A 20,379-nucleotide genomic window follows, 5' to 3' on the forward strand; every position below is an offset into this window, starting at 1 on the left:
AATACAAGATTCTCTTCCACCCATAATCTAACGAACGATTAAAAATTTGAAACTGTGATTTTTTTATGCATATTCATATCCCGTCCCGTCGGGATTAAGGATTTATAATCCGACTTTTCTCAGCATCAGTCTCACACGCCCCGCTGGACTCTGAAAGCCCAGACAAAGCGTGGACTCCAGAAAATGTCATTTGTTATGCATTCTTTGTCCAATCCAAGAGTCCTTGTCCGTTTTGACCCTTGCAATTAGTCCCGGACTATTTCGTACCGAGCTAAATCCATCTGCTAACCACAACCACATATGTAAGTTCATCCTTTCTACTCTCCACTCAAATCCCGTAAATTAGATTAGTTTAGAATATTGCTCTTAAAAATCTCGGATCCCAATTCCATTTGGCGTTCAAAGGGAGGAACTTTGTAATCAAAATCACATAAAGTCGTAAAATTTATCATCTGGGATTCGATGGTTTCCGAAGGAGTGGAAGAATCGGGAGGCACGGAGGTGCCCCAGTCGAAATTCAGGTACAACTCGCCGTTTGTCCAAGTGAGTTTGATCGGATTGGTCTGTTTCTGCTGCCCTGGCATGTTCAACGCCCTCTCTGGCATGGGCGGCGGAGGCCAGGTCGATCCGACTGCCTCCAACAACGCCTCCACCGCCCTCTATACCACCTTCGCCGTCTTCGGCATCCTCGGTGGCGGCATCTACAATATCCTCGGCCCCCGCCTCACTCTCCTCTCCGCCTGCTCCACCTACGTCCTCTACGCCGGCTCTTTCCTCTACTACAACCACCACAAGCACCAGGCTTTCGCTATTGTCGCCGGAGCAATCCTCGGAATCGGCGCCGGCCTCCTCTGGGCCGGCCAAGGCGCCATCATGACGTCATACCCTCCCCCGAACCGAAAGGGGACATACATCTCGATTTTCTGGAGCATTTTCAACATGGGTGGCGTCATCGGTGGACTAATTCCCTTCATCCTTAATTACCACCGGAGCGAAGCGGCTTCCGTCAACGACGCAACTTACATTGGGTTCATGATTTTCATGTCCATTGGGACTCTTTTATCCCTCGGTATCCTGCCCCCCAGCAAAGTTGTCCGGGACGACGGGACTAAATGTACGGACATTCAGTACTCAAATGTTACGACTGAGGCCATTGAGATTGCCAAGCTGTTTACAAATTGGCAAATGCTTCTTATAATCCCGGCTGCTTGGTCGAGCAATTTTTTCTACACCTACCAGTTCAACAACGTCAATCAAATTATGTTTAATCTGAGGACTAGAGGATTGAACAATGTGTTCTACTGGGGAGCGCAAATGTTGGGGTCCGTCGGGATTGGATACGTTATGGATTTCAGCTTCAAGAGCAGGAGGATGAGGGGTTTCGCGGGCATTTCAGTGGTTGGTGTTCTCGGGACTACAATTTGGATTGGCGGATTTGTCAACCAGCTCAACTACTCTCGCAGTGATTTGCCTGAGAAGTTGGATTTTAAGGACTCCGGCTCTGCTTTCGCAGGACCCTTCGTGTTGTATTTTAGTTTTGGGCTGCTTGATGCCATGTTCCAGAGCATGGTTTACTGGGTCATTGGAGCCTTGGCTGATAACTCTGAAATTCTAAGCAGGTAACAGGATATTCCTTGCTTCTCAAGTTTTTAATTTCTCAATGATCTTCGTGCGTTTAGGCATTTTTTCGTGCGCAGGCATGGACAATCCTATCCAATTCTGCGCACGAAATGTGGCCTTAGTTACAGTCACAGAACAAAGTGTGATGCTAAAAACTCATAATTTTGTGCGTGTTTTGTACAGGTATGTTGGATTCTACAAGGGAATACAGAGTGCAGGGGCAGCAGTTGCTTGGCAAGTCGACACGCGCAAGGCATCCTTCCTCTCCCAATTGGTTACCAATTTCGCGCTCAACACCGTGAGTTATCCGCTGCTCGTGGTTCTGATCTTGCTGGCCGTGAAGGATGAAGGTAAGGCTGATGTGGAGGAATTTACCAAGGAGAAGGTTGCTGAGACTGTAGCCTCAGAGAAGTGATCATGATGATTTAATTAGCAGATCAAATTAGTCATAAGCCATCCGAATATTTGTTTTAATTACACGTTCATACAATCGACTCTTCACAAATTAGTGTATCATGTTCAAATTGTCAAGTATTTTACTGAGTTATCAAAGTTTATGATTTGAAAAAATGTTGGAATGATTCGTTCCTGAGCACAGGTGTCACATCCTGGCCCGGGGCGGATCACTTCCTAGGCCCACTCCACCACTATAGCACGATATTGTCCGCTTTGGGCCCCGACTACACCCTCACGGTTTTGTTTTTCGGAACTTACACGAGAACTTCCCGATGGGTCACCCATCCTGAGAATGCTCTCGCGCACTACTCGCTTAACTTCGGAGTTCTCAAAAGGCCTCGTGCTAAGTAGGGATGAGAATATACATTTAAGGATCACTCCCCTGGGCGATGTGGGATGTCATAATTCACCCCCCTTAGGGGCCCGACGTCCTCGTCGGCACACACGCGGCCAGGATTAGGCTCTGATACCAAATTGTCACATCATGGCTCGGGACGGACCACTTCCCGGGCTCACTCCACCACCGTAGCACGATACCTGCTTCTGTCATGCTTAGAAATTCAATGATATCCAGTTTTCAAACGGGCACCTAAGGCTAAGGGAATGAATATTGGCGTAGGTCAATTGCTCACTTGCACCTGAGTTTGAATCCGACTCTCCATAGAAAGGAAATGGCGGTTGTAATTAACATTATCTGTGACAAATTTTATTTTTAAAACGTACATGATCAATATATAATTCTGGCATGTACGTATAAATTAAATAAAATACAGGATTTTCACTACTTTTGAGTCCCAAAAATTCATTAGACACAAAGTGCGCCAATATCCATCGTCAACACTGTTGTTGCACCTCGTCCTCATGGCTTTAGGGTTCTTGTTTTTTGGGATACATTAATTAATGCATAGCTGAATTTTGAAAATGTTTTAAAATTATTGAAATTATTTTCGGTACAAATTGATGCGTTACAAAAGCACTTAGGTACTTTTTGGAACAACACCAAATGCATATTTCTTGTAAGAAGTACTTAAACGTTTTTCTAAGATCCACTTGATTTATACTAAAAATTGGTTTCAAAAATATTTTTATCAAAAACAGTTTCAATCATTTGAAAAACACTTTCAAACAAATCTTTAATCACTCAAAGCGACACTTGAGTGGTTCTTGAGAGGGGCCTCGTGGGGGTTTAAGTGCCGCTTGAGGGCATCGAGGGGGCTCAAGCATTTGTGTTTTAACTTTCACGTACATGGTCCTCGATTTCGACTCGATACTTGATGTCTCTGTCGGATCTTGTGGTAGATTAGCATCTACTTCCACAAACTATAGTAGAAAATGGTGTTTAACATCACCATCTGGCATGTGCGTTTGCGTTTGAGGGTTACGTTGGATTGGGATCACCTCCGGATCCTAGCTTGTGGAACCAATTGATCAGACGATCATCTTGTCGTGTTTTGCATGATTTTTTTTTTTAATTTTTTAATTTTTTATATTTAAATTGATTCTTGGCTACAGAATAAAAAATAGAAGGATGAGATCTTTGGTCAGTTGACTCCGTACAGTGGGATCCAGAGGTGATCTCAATCCGGTTATATCAACATCAAATTCAGACTTTTCTGTGCCATATGCCAAACAAGTTCAAAACAACAAGCCACTCTTACTTGACAATTACTCCCTTAGGCTTGGGGGAAAAAAATACAATTATTTGATGGGTAATGATAGGAAGATATTTGGTTTAAAAATTTAGTTTTCCTAACATTATTTTTACTCGATTATTTGGGCTTGTAAATTAGACATAAATGAAGTTTAATTAATTATTGAATCATTTGATGTTATGAAAAACAAGAGACTAGGATTATACGTTGCTGATGTGGAGCTTAAGTTAGTTACGATATTGTTTCCACTTTTTACCCAACTTCGAGTCATGCTCTTAATAATAAAGAATACACCGCTTTTGTAAAGAGATTTTCTTGTATGTTGGGAACACTAATACACTAAATATAAGTGCAATAACACAATTAGTTAGAAACTTAAAAAAAAATAATATTACATTTGATGTACCGAACCATGTTTCTGTCACTCTAAAAAATTTCTAGCTAGTGTCTTTATTTTAGTAGCACTTGTACCATCTAAGTTGTTTTTGTTCTTCATACTTTGTCTCTCTTTTCTTACACCGTGAATCAAGGACTATGTGGCATGGACGTATAGTTTTTCCCACATGGGAATTAAAAATACAAGATTCCTTTCCACCTATGTAGGATTCTAACAAATGATACCGATTCCCTGAATTTAAATAAAATTCAAATTGAAGTAATATATTATTTTTTATGGATATTCAAATCCCGTCCCGCCGGGATAAAGGTTTTATAATCCGATTTGACCCTTGCAATTAGTCCCGGACAAATATCATCTCGAGCTAAATCCATCTGCTAATCACAGCCACATGTCAGTTCATCACTCTTTATCCGTAATTTTATAGAAAAATTAATGAAAATTTTGAGTTTTAACGATAACGATAAAATAAATAGCGAATTGAATAGTATCAAGATTGACTTTTTTAGAATAAAAATATGATTTTTTTGTTAAAATAAACAGTACCGGAAATTTTTCGTTAAAATTCTTTAATTTTATTGGTTTCCACTGTCCACTCAAATCCCGCTTCTAGTAAATTAGATTAGTTTAGAATAATGGAAAAAAAGCCGAATTACCAAATTCTCAAAAAGTCGTTAAATTTATATCTGGGATATGGGTGTCGAAGGAGTGGAAGAATCGGGAGGCACGGAGGTGCTCCAATCGAAATTCAGGTACAACTCGCCTTTTGTTCAAGTGAGTCTCATCGGATCGGTCTGTTTCTGCTGCCCTGGCATGTTCAATGCACTCTCCGGCATGGGCGGCGGAGGCCAGGTCGATCCGACTGCCTCCAACAACGCCTCCACCGCCCTCTTCACCACCTTCGCCATCTTCGGCATCCTCGGCGGCGGCATCTACAACATCCTCGGCCCCCGCCTTACCCTCCTCTCCGCCTGCTCCACCTACGTCCTCTACGCCGGCTCATTCCTCTACTACAACCACCAGAAGCACCAGGCTTTCGCTATTGTCGCCGGAGCAATCCTCGGAGTCGGCGCCGGCCTCCTCCGGGCAGGCCAAGGTACCATCATGACGTCCTACCCTCCCCCGAATCGAAAGGGGACATACATCTCGATTTTCTGGAGCATTTACAATATGTGTGGCGTCATCGGAGGACTAATTCCGTTTGTTCTTAATTACAACCGGAGCAAAGCGGCTTCCGTCAACGATGCAACTTACATTGGGTTCATGGTTTTCATGTCCATCGGGACTCTTTTATCCCTCGCTATCCTGCCTCCCAGCAAAATTGTCCGGGACGACGGGACTAAATGTACGAACATTCAGTACTCAAACAGTCAAACGTCACAACTGAGGCCATTGAGATTGCCAAGCTGTTTACAAACTGGAAAATGCTTCTTATAATCCCGGCTGCTTGGTCGAGCATTTTTTTCTACACCTACCTATTCAACAACGTCAATAAAGTTATGTTTAATCTGAGGACTAGAGGATTGAACAATGTTTTCTACTGGGGAGCGGAGATTTTTGGGTCCATTGGGATTGGATACGTTATGGATTTCAGCTTCAAAAGCAGGAGGACTAGGGGTTTCGTGGGCATTTCGGTTGTTGGTGTCCTCGGGACTGCAATTTGGATTGGCGGACTTGCCAACCAGCTCAACTACTCTTGAAGCGATTTGCCTGAGAAGTTGGATTTTAAGGACTCCGGCTCTGCTTTTGCAGGACCGTTCGTGTTGTATTTTAGTTTCGGGTTGCTTGATGCCATGTTCCAGAGCATGGTTTTCTGGGTCATTGGAGCCTTGGCTGATAACTCTGAAATTCTAAGCAGGTAACAGGATATTCCTTGCTTCTCAAGTTTTTAATCTCTCAATGATCTTTGTGTGTTTAGGCAATTTTTCGTGCGCAGGACCGGACAATCCAATCCAATCCTGTGCACGAAATGTGGCCTTAGTGACAGTCGCAGAACAAAGTGTGATGCTAAAAACTTATTTAATTTTGTGCATGTTTTGTACAGGTATGCTGGATTCTACAAGGGAATACAGAGTGCAGGGGCAGCAGTAGCTTGGCAAGTAGATACACGCAAGGCATCCTTCCTCTCCCAATTGGTTACGAATTTCGTGCTTTACACCGTGAGTTATCCGCTACTGGTGGTTCTGATCTTGCTGGCCGTGAAGGATGAAGGTAAGGCTGATGTGGAGGAATTTACCAAGGGGAAGGTTGCTGAATTAGCAGATGAAATTAGTCATAAGCCATCCGAATGTTTGTCTTAATTACGTCCATACAATCGAATCTTCACGAATTAGTGTAATGGAAAAGCTAGTGTAATTGATGTACCACGTTCAAATGGTCAAGTATTTTACGGGGTAATCAAAGTTCATGTTTTTATAAAATGTCTGAATGACTAGTTCTTGACCACGATTGTCCATTATATTCATGCATGCTTGGAAGGAATACTGAGAGAGTCTTCTACTCATCCCCTAGCTAGTGATAGAGTCAAACCCTAGCTAGTGATAGAGTCAGATGATATTTGAAATGATTTTTCTATGATCTCTCAAGCCTTAAGCATCTACAAATGCTTGGTTAACAATCCTTCCACCCTTGGATCAACTGGAGACACGCACAGTGATGATGCTTCCTCAGAAGGATCTGATCATGGTGTTTGAATGATCGAGGAAACAACTAAGCAAGATAATGCAAAGGAATCATGGTTTTCGCTTCAGAACCGCAGGAAAGGAGCATAGAGTTTGACTTCTCTCAATTGTTTGCCAATTCAACCAGTTACTGGGTCCTTTCACACCAGATATTTTTCATCGTTAGATGCTTTCGTTGTTTTAGCCGGAAGGTAGGACACGTCCACTTAATATGAGCAGTAGATCAGGTTTCCTTTGGCCCGTTGGATTTTGGAGGCCACCCTACTCGTATTGTGTATTTGCTGGTAGGTGATTGGTTGAGCTGTCTAAATCCTAATTAGTGTTTTTTTATGACATGTTAAAAGCCTTATGGAATTTTAACCACTCGGACACGATAGATTGATCCCTTGAATCCTCACAAAAATCATGAGGAGAGGATCCTTGTTCCTTCCATAAACTATAGTAGAAAATGGTGTAGTGACAAAGTACAGAATCTTGAAACGTGCGTCGTCCCTTTATCCTTCCCACAAACCTACAGCTGATGGTCCGTTCTTGGACCACCATAAGTGTTGATGAAAAGTTAATTACGTCTTGTTAAAATTTTGATGATTGATTTGGAATATTAATACATTAACATTTTTGTCGTATGTAACGTTTCAGTCATCATGATATTGTGTTTATATCTTAAGTCAGTCGCACAACAGTAATAATTGAACTCTGAAAAGATTATAGAAGTGGCTTGAGTAATGAACTAATTTAACAAAAACTCATTCATTTGGGAGACCAAGTTTGCAATTGTCGAATGTTTTTTTTTTTTTTTTTTCCACAAACCAACAAAAACAATAATCTTCTTCACAAGAATGCTCGATAACTTCCTATTGAAATGAGTTTTTATTCCTTTTATTTTCTTCAAAATGAAACTAATTAGTGATTTCATCATAATAATCTACTTTTTATGGACCGAAAAATTCACAGAACATATTGAAATGAGTTTTTGGTCGATCAGGAATTGCAGCCAGCCGCCCTGCCGTTTACTGAGCTAATAATGCCAAATGCTTCAACATCACTTGCTGCGTTTGCGTTTGATGGGTTTGTCAATGTAAGCAGCAAATTTAGACTTTTCTGTAAAGTATGCCAAACAAGTTGAAAACAACATAGCCACTCTTAATTTATTAAAATTTCTCCCTCGCGCTTGGGAAGGAATATACAATTACTTGATTATCTGTGCCTGCATAATCATATTAGACAAACCAAGTTTAATTAATTACTGAATTATTTGATGTTTTGGAAAATAGAAGATTATTTGTTGCAGACATGAGTTTTAGTTGGTTAAGATATTGTTCCTGTTTTTTACCCAACTTCGAATCATGCTCTTAATAATAAATAATACATCGTTATTATGGAGAGATTTTTCAATTATCGGAAACATGACCTGATACACCAATAAAATAGAATTATACGTAATATTTTATCCGTACGTCTTTATTTCTTTAACGCTCACACCATCAAAGTTGTTTTGGATCTTCACACTTTTGTCTCTCTTTTCTTGGACCATGAATCAAGGACGGTTTGGCATTGACATACTCATATGCCCATTCCCACTTGGGAATTAAAATACAAGATTCTCTTCCACCCATAATCTAACGAATGATTAAAAATTTGAAACTGTGATTTTTTTATGCATATTCATATCCCGTCCCGTCGGGATTAAGGATTTATAATCCGACGTTTCTCAGCATCATTCTCACACGCCCCGCTGGACTCTGAAAGCCCAGACAAAGCGTGGACTCCAGAAAATGTCATTTGTTATGCATTCTTTGTCCAATCCAAGGGTCCTTGTCCGTTTTGACCCTTGCAATTAGTCCCGGACTATTTCGTCCCGAGCTAAATCCATATGTAAGTTCATCCTTTCTACTCTCCACTCAAATCCCGTAAATTAGATTAGTTTAGAATATTGCTCTTAAAAATCTCGGATCCCAATTCCATTTGGCGTTCAAGGGGAGGAACTTTGTAATCAAAATCACATAAAGTCGTAAAATTTATCATCTGGGATTCGATGGTTTCCGAAGGAGTGGAAGAATCGGGAGGCACGGAGGTGCCCCAGTCGAAATTCAGGTACAACTCGCCGTTCGTCCAAGTGAGTTTGATCGGATTGGTCTGTTTCTGCTGCCCTGGCATGTTCTGCGCCCTCTCTGGCATGGGCGGCGGAGGCCAGGTCGACCCGACTGCCTCCAACAACGCCTCCACCGCCCTCTATGCCACCTTCGCCGTCTTCGGCATCCTCGGTGGCGGCATCTACAATATCCTCGGCCCCCGCCTCACTCTCCTCCCCGCCTGCTCCACCTACGTCCTCTACGCCGGCTCTTTCCTCTACTACAACCACCACAAGCACCAGGCTTTCGCTATTGTCGCCGGAGCAATCCTCGGAATCGGCGCCGGCCTCCTCTGGGCCGGCCAAGGCGCCATCATGACGTCATACCCTCCCCCGAACCGAAAGGGGACATACATCTCGATTTTCTGGAGCATTTTCACCATGGGTGGCGTCATCGGTGGACTAATTCCCTTCATCCTTAATTACCACCGGAGCGAAGCGGCTTCCGTCAACGACGCAACTTACATTGGGTTCATGATTTTCATGTCCATTGGGACTCTTTTATCCCTCGGTATCCTGCCCCCCAGCAAAGTTGTCCGGGACGACGGGACTAAATGTACGGACATTCAGTACTCAGATGTTACGACTGAGGCCATTGAGATTGCCAAGCTGTTTACAAATTGGTAAATGCTTCTTATAATCCCGGCTGCTTGGTCGAGCAATTTTTTCTCCACCTACCAGTTCAACAACGTCAATCAAATTATGTTTAATCTGAGGACTAGAGGATTGAACAATGTGTTCTACTGGGGAGCGCAAATGTTGGGGTCCGTCGGGATTGGATACGTTATGGATTTCAGCTTCAAGAGCAGGAGGATGAGGGGTTTCGCGGGCATTTCAGTGGTTGGTGTTCTCGGGACTACAATTTGGATTGGCGGATTTGTCAACCAGCTCAACTACTCTCGCAGTGATTTGCCTGAGAAGTTGGATTTTAAGGACTCCGGCTCTGCTTTCGCAGGACCCTTCGTGTTGTATTTTAGTTTTGGGCTGCTTGATGCCATGTTCCAGGGCATGGTTTACTGGGTCATTGGAGCCTTGGCTGATAACTCTGAAATTCTAAGCAGGTAACAGGATATTCCTTGCTTCTCAAGTTTTTAATTTCTCAATGATCTTCGTGCGTTTAGGCATTTTTTCGTGCGCAGGCGTGGACAATCCTATCCAATCCTGCGCACGAAATGTGGCCTTAGTTACAGTCACAGAACAAAGTGTGATGCTAAAAACTCATAATTTTGTGCATGTTTTGTACAGGTATGTTGGATTCTACAAGGGAATACAGAGTGCAGGGGCAGCAGTTGCTTGGCAAGTCGACACGCGCAAGGCATCCTTCCTCTCCCAATTGGTTACCAATTTCGCGCTCAACACCGTGAGTTATCCGCTGCTCGTGGTTCTGATCTTGCTGGCCGTGAAGGATGAAGGTAAGGCTGATGTGGAGGAATTTACCAAGGAGAAGGTTGCTGAGACCGTAGCCTCAGAGAAGTGATCATGATGATTTAATTAGCAGATCAAATTAGTCATAAGCCATCCGAATATTTGTTTTAATTACACGTTCATACAATCGAATCTTCACAAATTAGTGTATCATGTTCAAATTGTCAAGTATTTTACCGAGTTATCAAAGTTTACGATTTGAAAAAATGTTGGAATGATTCGTTCCTGAGCACAGGCCTGCTTCTGTCATGCTTAGAAATTCAATGATCTCCAGTTTTCAAACGGGCACCTAAGGCTAAGGGAATGAATATTGGCGTAGGTCAGTTGCTCACTTGCACCTGAGTTTGAATCCGACTGTCCATAGAAAGAAAATGACGGTTGTAATTAACATTATCTGTGACAAATTTTATTCTTAAAACGTACATGATCACTATATAATTCTGGCATGTACGTATAAATTAAATAAAATACAGGATTTTCACTATTTTGGAGTCCCAAAAATTCATCAGACACAAAGTGCGCCAATATCCATCTTCAACACTGTTGTTGCACCTCATGGCTTTAGGGTTCTTGTTTTTTGGGATACATTAATTAATGCATTAATTAATGCATAGCTGAATTTTGAAAATGTTTTAAATTATTGAAATTATTTTCGATACAAATTGATGCGTTACAAAAGAACTTAGGTACTTTTTGGAACAACACCAAATATATATTTCTTGTAAGAAGTACTTAAACGCTTTTCTAAGATCCACTTGATTTATATTAAGAATTGGTTTCAAAAATATTTTTATCAAAAACAGTTTCAGTCATTTCAAAAACACTTTCAAACAAATCTTTAATCACTCAAAGCGACACTTGAGTGGTTCTTGAGTGGGGCCTCGTGGGGGTTTAAGTGCCGCTTAAGGGCATCGAGAGGGCTCAAGCATTTGTGTTTTAACTTTCACGTACGTGGTCCTCGATTTCGACTCGATACTTGATGTCTTTGTCGGATCTTGTGGTAGATTAGCATCTACTTCCACAAACTGCAGTAGAAAATGGTGTTTAACATCACCATCTGGCATGTGCGTTTGCGTTTGAAGGTTACGTCGGATTGGGATCGCCTCCGGATCCTAGCTTGCGGAACCAATTGACCAGACGATCATCTTGGCGTGTTTTGCATGATTTTTTTTTTAATTTTTTAATTTTTTATATTTAAATTGATTCTTGGCTACATAATAAAAAATAGAAGGATGAGATCTTTGGTCAGTTGACTCCGTACAGTGGGATCCAGAGGTGATCTCAATTTGGTTATATCAACATCAAATTCAGACTTTTCTGTGCCATATGCCAAACAAGTTCAAAACAACAAGCCACTCTTACTTGACAATTACCCCTTAGGCTTGGGGGAAAAAAATACAATTATTTGATGGGTAATGCTTGGAAGATATTTGGTTTAAAAATTTAGTCTTTCTAACATTATTTTTACTCGATTATTTGGGCTTGTAAATTAGACATAAACGAAGTTTAATTAATTATTGAATCATTTGATGTTATGAAAAACAAGAGACTAGGATTATACGTTGCTGATGTGGAGCTTAAGTTAGTTACGATATTGTTTCCACTTTTTACCCAACTTCGAGTCATGCTCTTAATAATAAAGAATACACCGCTTTTGTAAAGAGATTTTTTTGTATGTTGGGAACACTAATACACTAAATATAAGTGCAATAACACAATTAGTTAGAAACTTAAAAAAAAAAAAAATATTACATTTGATGTACCGAACCATGTTTCTGTCACTCTAAAAAATTTCTAGCTAGTGTCTTTATTTTAGTAGCACTTGTACCATCTAAGTTGTTTTTGTTCTTCATACTTTGTCTCTCTTTTCTAACACCATGAATCAAGGACTATGTGGCATGGACGTATAGTTTTTCCCACATGGGAATTAAAAATACAAGATTCCTTTCCACCTATGTAGGATTACAACAAATGATACCGATTCCCTGAATTTAAATAAAATTCAAATTCAAGTAATATATTATTTTTTATGGATATTCAAATCCCGTCCCGCCGGGATAAAGGTTTTATAATCCGATTTGACCCTTGCAATTAGTCCGGGACAAATATCATCCCGAGCTAAATCCATCTGCTAATCACAGCCACATGTCAGTTCATCACTCTTTATCCGTAATTTTATAGAAAAATTAATGAAGATTTTTTGAGTTTTAATGGTAAAAATAAAATAAATAGCGAAGTGAATAATATCAGGATTGACTTTTTAGAATAAAAATATGATTTTTTTGTTAAAATAAACAATACTGGAAACTTTTCGTTAAAATCCTTTAATTTTATTGCTTTCCACTCTCCACTCAAATCCCTCTTCTAGTAAATTAGATTAGTTTAGAATAATGGAAAAAAAAAGCCAAATTCCCAAATTCTCAAAAAGTCGTTAAATTTATATCTGGGATATGGGTGTCGAAGGAGTGGAAGAATCGGGAGGCACGGAGGTGCTCCAATCGAAATTCAGGTACAACTCGCCTTTTGTTCAAGTGAGTCTCATCGGATCGGTCTGTTTCTGCTGCCCTGGCATGTTCAACGCCCTCTCCGGCATGGGCGGCGGAGGCCAGGTCGATCCGACTGCCTCCAACAACGCCTCCACCGCCCTCTTCACCACCTTCGCCATCCTCGGCATCCTCGGCGGCGGCATCTACAACATCCTCGGCCCCCGCCTTACCCTCCTCTCCGCCTGCTCCACCTACGTCCTCTACGCCGGCTCATTCCTCTACTACAACCACCAGAAGCACCAGGCTTTCGCTATTGTCGCCGGAGAAATCCTCGGAGTCGGCGCCGGCCTCCTCCGGGCAGGCCAAGGTTCCATCATGACGTCCTACCCTCCCCCGAATCGAAAGGGGACATACATCTCGATTTTCTGGAGCATTTACAATATGGGTGGCGTCATCGGAGGACTAATTCCGTTTGTTCTTAATTACAACCGGAGCAAAGCGGCTTCCGTCAACGATGCAACTTACATTGGGTTCATGGTTTTCATGTCCATCGGGACTCTTTTATCCCTCGCTATCCTGCCTCCCAGCAAAATTGTCCGGGACGACGGGACTAAATGTACGAACATTCAGTTCTCAAACAGTCAAACGTCACAACTGAGGCCATTGAGATTGCCAGGCTGTTTACAAACTGGAAAATGCTTCTTATAATCCCGGCTGCTTGGTCGAGCATTTTTTCCTACACCTACCTATTCAACAACGTCAATAAAGTTATGTTTAATCTGAGGACTAGAGGATTGAACAGTGTGTTCTACTGGGGAGCGGAGATTTTTGGGTCCATTGGGATTGGATACGTTATGGATTTCAGCTTCAAAAGCAGGAGGACTAGGGGTTTCGTGGGCATTTCGGTTGTTGGTGTCCTCGGGATTGCAATTTGGATTGGCGGACTTGCCAACCAGCTCAACTACTCTCGAAGCGATTTGCCTGAGAAGTTGGATTTTAAGGACTCCGGCTCTGCTTTCGCAGGACCGCTCGTGTTGTATTTTAGTTTCGGGTTGCTTGATGCCATGTTCCAGAGCATGGTTTTCTGGGTCATTGGAGCCTTGGCTGATAACTCTGAAATTCTAAGCAGGTAATAGGATATTCCTTGCTTCTCAAGTTTTTAATCTCTCAACGATCTTTGTGCGTTTAGACAATTTTTCATGCGCATAACTGGAGAGTCCAACCAATCCGGCACACAAAATGTGGCCTTAGTGGCAGTCACAGAACAAAGTGTGATGCTAAAAACTTTAATTAATTTTGTGCATGTTTTGTACAGGTATGTTGGATTCTACACGGGAATACAGAGTGCAGGGGCAGCAGTTGCTTGGCAAGTCGATACGCACAAGGCATCCTTCCTCTCCCAATTGGTTATGAATTTCGCGCTTTACACCGTGAGTTATCCGCTGCTGGTGGTTCTGATCTTGCTGGCCGTGAAGGATGAAGGTTGCTGAATTTACCAAGGGGAAGGTTGCTGAATTTACCGAGGAGAAGTTGCTGAGCCTCAGAGAAGTGATTGTAATGATCATCGGCTTTATTAGCAGATGAAATTAGTCATAAGACATCCTGTTTATTCTTTGTTGAAGGAGATCGAGCTAAGAATGGAATGTAGAATCTGTCAATATTGTAAATGACTTGTTTCCTTATTTGTAGTTGACTTAGCTTAATTGTAGGAACCATATTAGGATGTTTCTGTAACTATAAGTTGGTGACTCCACCTCTTGAGTAAATGATAATCAATAGAATATCAATTTCTTACATGGTACTAGAGCATTGATCTGGGCAACACAACAAAACCCTAGCCGACTTCCATGGCAGAGAACAAACCATCAGACACGGCTTCGGGAACCAAGTGGGATAATCCCAATCACCAACTATACCTTCATCATTCAGACCAACCCGGTGCCATCCTTGTGCCGCAGCCCTTGGTCGAAGATAATTACAGCACATGGAGACAATCCATGACTATGGCCTTAACGGTCAAAAACAAAATCGGACTCGTGGACGGTTCGATCGTGGAGCCGAATGGACAGGATCCAAATGAATGGCAGCAGTGGAATCGCTGCAATAAATTAGTCCAAACTTGGCTGCTAGGGTCGATGTCGAAAGACATTGCCAGCAGCGTGATTAATTGCAAGAATGCTAGGCAGATATGGCTGGAATTGCAGGAGAGGTTCTCACATGTGAACGTGGTTCAACTGTTCAATATCGAGAACGAGATTCATGATTGTGTGCAGGGAAGTATGTCTGTGGGATCTTACTTCACTGGGATCTTACTTCACGAAATTGAAGGGCCTATGGGACGAACGTGATGCTTTGTGCACCTTCCCGATCTGCACCTGTGGATCGGTCAAGGAAGTTGCTGCATACTTGGACACGCAGAAGACCATGAAGTTTCTTATGGGTCTCAGTGAATCATATGCAAGTGTTCGTAGCAACACTTTACTGCAGGATCCTTTACCAACCGTGAACAAAGCATACTCTCTTGTACTACGACATGAAAAACAAGCGGAAGTAACAGCGAATAAAGCTCAGGCACAACCAGATGCGGCCGTGTTTGCCGTGAAGAGATCCAGCCATGAAACCGAAGGAGAAAAGGGTGAGTTGAAGTGCACCAAGTGCAACAAAACAAATCACACTGCCAAGAATTGCCGTGCACACCTAAAGTGTGCATTTTGCAGATGGAAGGGTCATACGGCCGACTATTGCAGCAAAAAGAAGGCAGCAGCGGCTGAGGCTGATCATGGTATCGTGCTTTCCAAAGGGAACCAAGTAGCAACATGTCTGACGGAAAGGAAGGAGATGAAATTCCCATTCACTGCTGAAGAATGCAAACAAATATTGAGTGTGCTGCAAAGCAAGTCTTCCTCCGCTAATCATGTTGGTAATTCCACAACCCATGAAGAACTTTCAGGTAAAGCTTTTTCACTCAACTTTAATGGCAAACAGAGTACTTGGATTTTGGACAGTGGCTGCACGGACCATATGATCTATGATCCCAACCTATTTTCTATTTCAAGGCCGATCACTAATCACACTGTAGAAATGCCAAATGGGTCTGTGGCCCAAGTGACCCACATTGGCAAAGTCATCTTGTCCCCCAATCTCATCCTTGAGAACGTTTTGTGTGTCCCGTATTTCAAATTGAATTTAATTTCAATTAGCAAGTTAGCCAATTCATCTTGTATAACCATCTTTTTGCACCAATTTTGTATTATACAGGACCTACGTTCGGGGATGATGATTGGGACGGGAATTGAACGGGAGGGCCTCTACTATCTCGATCGCACCAAGAAAGGAACATGCAATCAGGCACAAAAATCCAACCCAACCCTTTGGCACCAACGTCTTGGACACCCATCTTCCAGAGTTCTTCCCTTATTCCCTTTTTCCAATTTTAAACAAGCCTCTTGTGATACTGACAAGTGTGCAATTTGTCCTTTGGCTAAACAAACCAAACTTCCTTTTCCTTCAAGTTCAATTACTACTCATTCTTGTTTTGATTTAATTCATATTGATATATGGGGTGGTTATAAATTGCTTCCATTTCGGGTGCAAAATATTTTCATACTATTGTTGATGACTACACTCGATGCACATGGATTTACCTTATGAAACACAAGTCTGATGCTAGGACTCTTCTAGTTAATTTCATCAATTTGATTGCCACTCAATTTGATTCCCCAATTAAGATCATACGTAGTGACAATGGTCCTGAATTCAAACTTGGGAGCTTCTATGCGGATAAAGGGATAATCCATCAAACTAGTTGTGTCAACACTCCACAACAAAATGGGGTTGCTGAACGAAAACATAGACACTTGTTAAATATGGCGCGTGCATTGCTTATTCAGGCCGGGCTTCCCCCTCGTTTTTGGGGGGACGCTATTCTCACGTCCGCCTATCTCATAAATCGAACCCCTACTCCTCTCCTTGGTGGCAAAACCCCGTATGAGAAGTTATTTAATCACTCTCCCAATTATTCCCATTTGCGTGTTTTTGGTTACTTGTGTTTTACTTCTACCCATACCCAAAATCGTTCCAAATTTGATCCAAGAGCCTCTCGGTGCATTTTTCTGGGATATCCCCATGGTCAAAAAGGATATCGCGTTTTCGATCTTAGTCAACAAAAGGTCCTTGTTTCTCGTGATGTGAGTTTCTTTGAAAATAACTTTCCTTTCTTACTTCCTCCCTACTCCGCTGCGTCTACTGATCCGCCCAATTTACACACTTTTTCCTCCTCTCATCCTGGACCCTCCTCACATTTCGACATGGACCTGCCTTCCTCTCTTGATGGGCCACCTCTACCCACCGGCCCAACCGAGTCCCCTTTACTCGACCCACCCACGGATCTACCCTCATCTTCCCCTGTTTCTTCCCCCCCACACCCACATCTCCACTTTCTTCCTCCACACTTATCCCTTTGCCACTTTCACCCACTGCCGACCTACCTGCTCCGTCCCCCCCACCTCTCACCTCAGCTCCGCGCCGCGGCGGCCGCTCCACTCGGCCGCCTGCCTATTTGCAGGACTTTCAAATCGAGACTAGCCTCCCCTCAAGGACCGCACCATCGTCATCAACGAACTTGGTTGCTCGTTCAGGTACGGCTCACCCACTTTCTCATTCCTTGTCTTATGATCATCTTTCTCACACCCACAAAACATATCTTGCCACACTTACCCACCTCAAAGAACCTGCAAGTTTCTCTCAGGCCGTCCAACACCCACACTGGCGTGCCGCCATGAAAACTGAAATTGATGCCCTGCAGGCCAATAGGACTTGGAGCTTGGTGCCGTTGCCACCTCATAAACGGCCGATCGGCTGTAAGTGGGTGTATGAGGTGAAATTGAAGGCTGATGGTACTGTCGAACGCTACAAAGCCCGCTTAGTGGCAAAGGGATACAGTCAAGTTGAAGGGATTGATTACAGGGAAACCTTTGCTCCCGTTGCCAAACTGGTGACCGTCCGTGTCCTGCTCAGTGTGGCCTCTCTGCGTGGTTGGCATCTCCACCAATTGGATGTGAACAACGCGTTTTTAAATGGTGATCTTAATGAGAAGGTATTCATGTCTTTGCCTCCGGGTTTCGGACGAAAGAGGGAGCATAGGATCTGCAAATTGCACAAGTCGTTGTACGGTTTAAAACAGGCATCTAGGCAGTGGTTTATCAAGCTGTCTACTGCCCTCAAAGCTGCGGGATTCCAACAGTCACGATCCGACTACTCTCTGTTCGTCCGAAGTCGTCAAGGTACCCTCCTGGCATTACTCGTATATGTTGATGATGTCATATTGGCAGGGAACAATTTGGAGGACATAGAGAACACGAAATCTTTTTTAGCCAACCAATTCAAGCTTAAGGATTTGGGACGGCTGAAGTATTTCCTTGGCATCGAAGTTGCCAGGTCACAGCATGGAATCAGTTTGTCGCAACGTAAATATGCCTTGGAGATTTTGGATGATGCTGGATTCTTAGGGGTCAAACCTTCTCGGTTCCCTATGGAACAAAATTTGTCACTCACACAATCCAATGGAAGGTTATTAGATGATGCTTCGGCATACAGAAGAATGGTTGGAAGATTGATATATTTGACTATAACTAGGCCGGACCTGACTTACGCCGTGCATGTGCTAAGTCAGTTTATGGACAAACCACGGCAACCGCATTTGGAAGCAGCCTATAAAGTGCTTAAATATATTAAGCATACACCGGGTCAAGGTATTCTGCTCCCGTCTACAGGATCACTTCAATTGCGGGCATTCTGTGATGCAGATTGGGCACGTTGCAAAGACACAAGGAGATCAATCACGGGATACTGCATTTTACTTGGGCAAGCACCAGTTTCTTGGAAGACCAAGAAACAGACGACAGTATCGCGTTCAAGTGCAGAAGCCGAGTATCGTTCGATGGCTACCACTTGCTGCGAAATCACATGGTTGAAGAATATTTTGAAGGATTTGGGAGTTGATCACACACAGCCCGTGACCCTATTCTGTGACAATCAGGCGGCTATACACATAGCATCGAATCCGGTGTTTCATGAGAGAATCAAACACATAGAGATAGATTGCCACCTGGTTCGAGAGAAGATTCAACAAGATTCGAACAGCTCATATTCGAACTGAAAACCAGCCGGCTGATTTGTTCACCAAGCCATTAAGCTCGACACAGTGTGAAGTGCTCCTTAGCAAGTTGGGTGTTATAAACATACACTCCAACTTGAGGGGGAGTGTTGAAGGAGATCGAGCTAAGAATGGAATGTAGAATCTGTCAATATTGTAAATGACTTGTTTCCTTATTTGTAGTTGACTTAGCTTAATTGTAGGAACCATATTAGGATGTTTCTGTAACTATAAGTTGGTGACTCCACCTCTTGAGTAAATGATAATCAATAGAATATCAATTTCTTACATTCTTAGCTACGTTCATTCAATCGAATCTTCACAAATTAGTGTAATGGAAAAGCTAGTGTAATTGATGTAGCACGTTCAAATTGTCAAGTAGTTTACAGAGTAATCAAAGTTCATGTTTTTATAAAATGTCTAAATGACTAGTTCTTGACCACGATTGTCCATTATATTATTCATGCATGCTTGGAAGCAATACTGAGAGAGTCTTCTACTTATCAAGGAACCTTCATGTCAACCCTAGTGATGGAGCCAGATGATATTTGACGTGATTTTCCAATGATCTCTCAAACCTTAAGTATCTACAAATGCTTGGTTAACAATCCTTCCACCCTTGGATCAACTGGAGGCACGCACAGTGATGATGCTTCCTCGGAAGGATTTGATCATGGTGTTCGAATGATCGAGGAATCAAAGAATCAAAATAACGCAAAGGAATCATGGTTTTCACTTCAGAACCGCAAGAAAGGAGCACAGAGTCTGACTTCTCTCAGTTGTTTGCCAATTCAACCAGTTATTGGGTCCTTTTACACCAGACATTTTTCATCGTTGGATGCTTTCGTTGTTGTTTTAGCCAGAAGGTAAGACATGTCCACTTAATATGAGCAGTAGATCAGGTTTCCTTTGGCCCGTTAAATTTCAGAGGCCGCCTTACTTGTGGTGTGTATTTGCTGGTAGGTGACTGGATTGGGCTGTCTAAATCCTAATCTGTGTTTTTATGACATGTTAAAAGCCTTCTGGAGTTTTAACCACTCGGGCAACGCTCGAGCAGTCCTTGAGAGGCCTCGGTGGGGGTCCGAGTGCCACTTGAAGGGGCTTCGACAGGGCTCGAGCATTGCTCCGGATTATCTTGATGGGTTTTCGTCATATTGTTAAACGTCTTTTAGCAAGGGTCGTAATCGTGGAGCAATAATGATTTGACTTTCGGATACCTCGTCCCAGACTTCGATTTGATACTTGATGTGTTCGTTGGATCTTTTTGCAGATTAGTATCTAATTCCCAAAACTATAGTAGAAAATGGTGTACAGCCAATGTCTATAATCTTGAAACGTGCGTCATCCCTGTATCCTTTCCACAACCCTAATGCTGGT

General features: G+C 42.6%; 2 protein-coding genes and 2 pseudogenes across 2 annotated transcripts; all 4 read left to right on the forward strand.

Annotated features, from left to right (window-relative positions):
* The first annotated feature begins 315 nt into the window (after positions 1-315).
* Positions 316-2,303, forward strand: LOC125468243 (UNC93-like protein 1). The gene is made up of 2 exons (XM_048571138.1): positions 316-1,619; positions 1,804-2,303. Exons 1-2 carry the CDS (start codon positions 463-465, stop codon positions 2,033-2,035), a joined length of 1,389 nt encoding a protein of 462 aa, XP_048427095.1. The 5' UTR covers positions 316-462; the 3' UTR covers positions 2,036-2,303.
* A 2,469-nt stretch (positions 2,304-4,772) lies between these two features.
* On the forward strand, positions 4,773-6,567 carry LOC103943337 (annotated as a pseudogene).
* Positions 6,568-8,704: 2,137 nt separating this feature from the next.
* Positions 8,705-10,515, forward strand: LOC103943334 (UNC93-like protein 1). Its single transcript, XM_009353617.3, is given in 2 exon segments — positions 8,705-9,998; positions 10,183-10,515. Coding segments are annotated over 2 exon segments (1,389 nt in total). The 5' UTR covers positions 8,705-8,841; the 3' UTR covers positions 10,415-10,515.
* Positions 10,516-12,797: 2,282 nt separating this feature from the next.
* On the forward strand, positions 12,798-14,642 carry LOC103943505 (annotated as a pseudogene).
* The last annotated feature ends 5,737 nt before the right edge of the window (positions 14,643-20,379 follow it).

Source organism: the organism of the source record quoted next, unplaced genomic scaffold (assembly GCF_019419815.1).
Source record: "Pyrus x bretschneideri cultivar Hongxiangsu unplaced genomic scaffold, Pyrus_bretschneideri_v1 Contig57, whole genome shotgun sequence".
Lineage (NCBI taxonomy): Eukaryota > Viridiplantae > Streptophyta > Magnoliopsida > Rosales > Rosaceae > Pyrus > Pyrus x bretschneideri.

Bases quoted from the DNA above. Each gene is read 5' to 3' on its own strand.
- LOC125468243 (XM_048571138.1), top strand. From the start codon at position 463: ATGGTTTCCGAAGGAGTGGAAGAATCGGGAGGCACGGAGGTGCCCCAG. The intron at 1,620-1,803 runs GTAACAGGATAT...TGTTTTGTACAG, and splicing joins AACTCTGAAATTCTAAGCAG to GTATGTTGGATTCTACAAGG.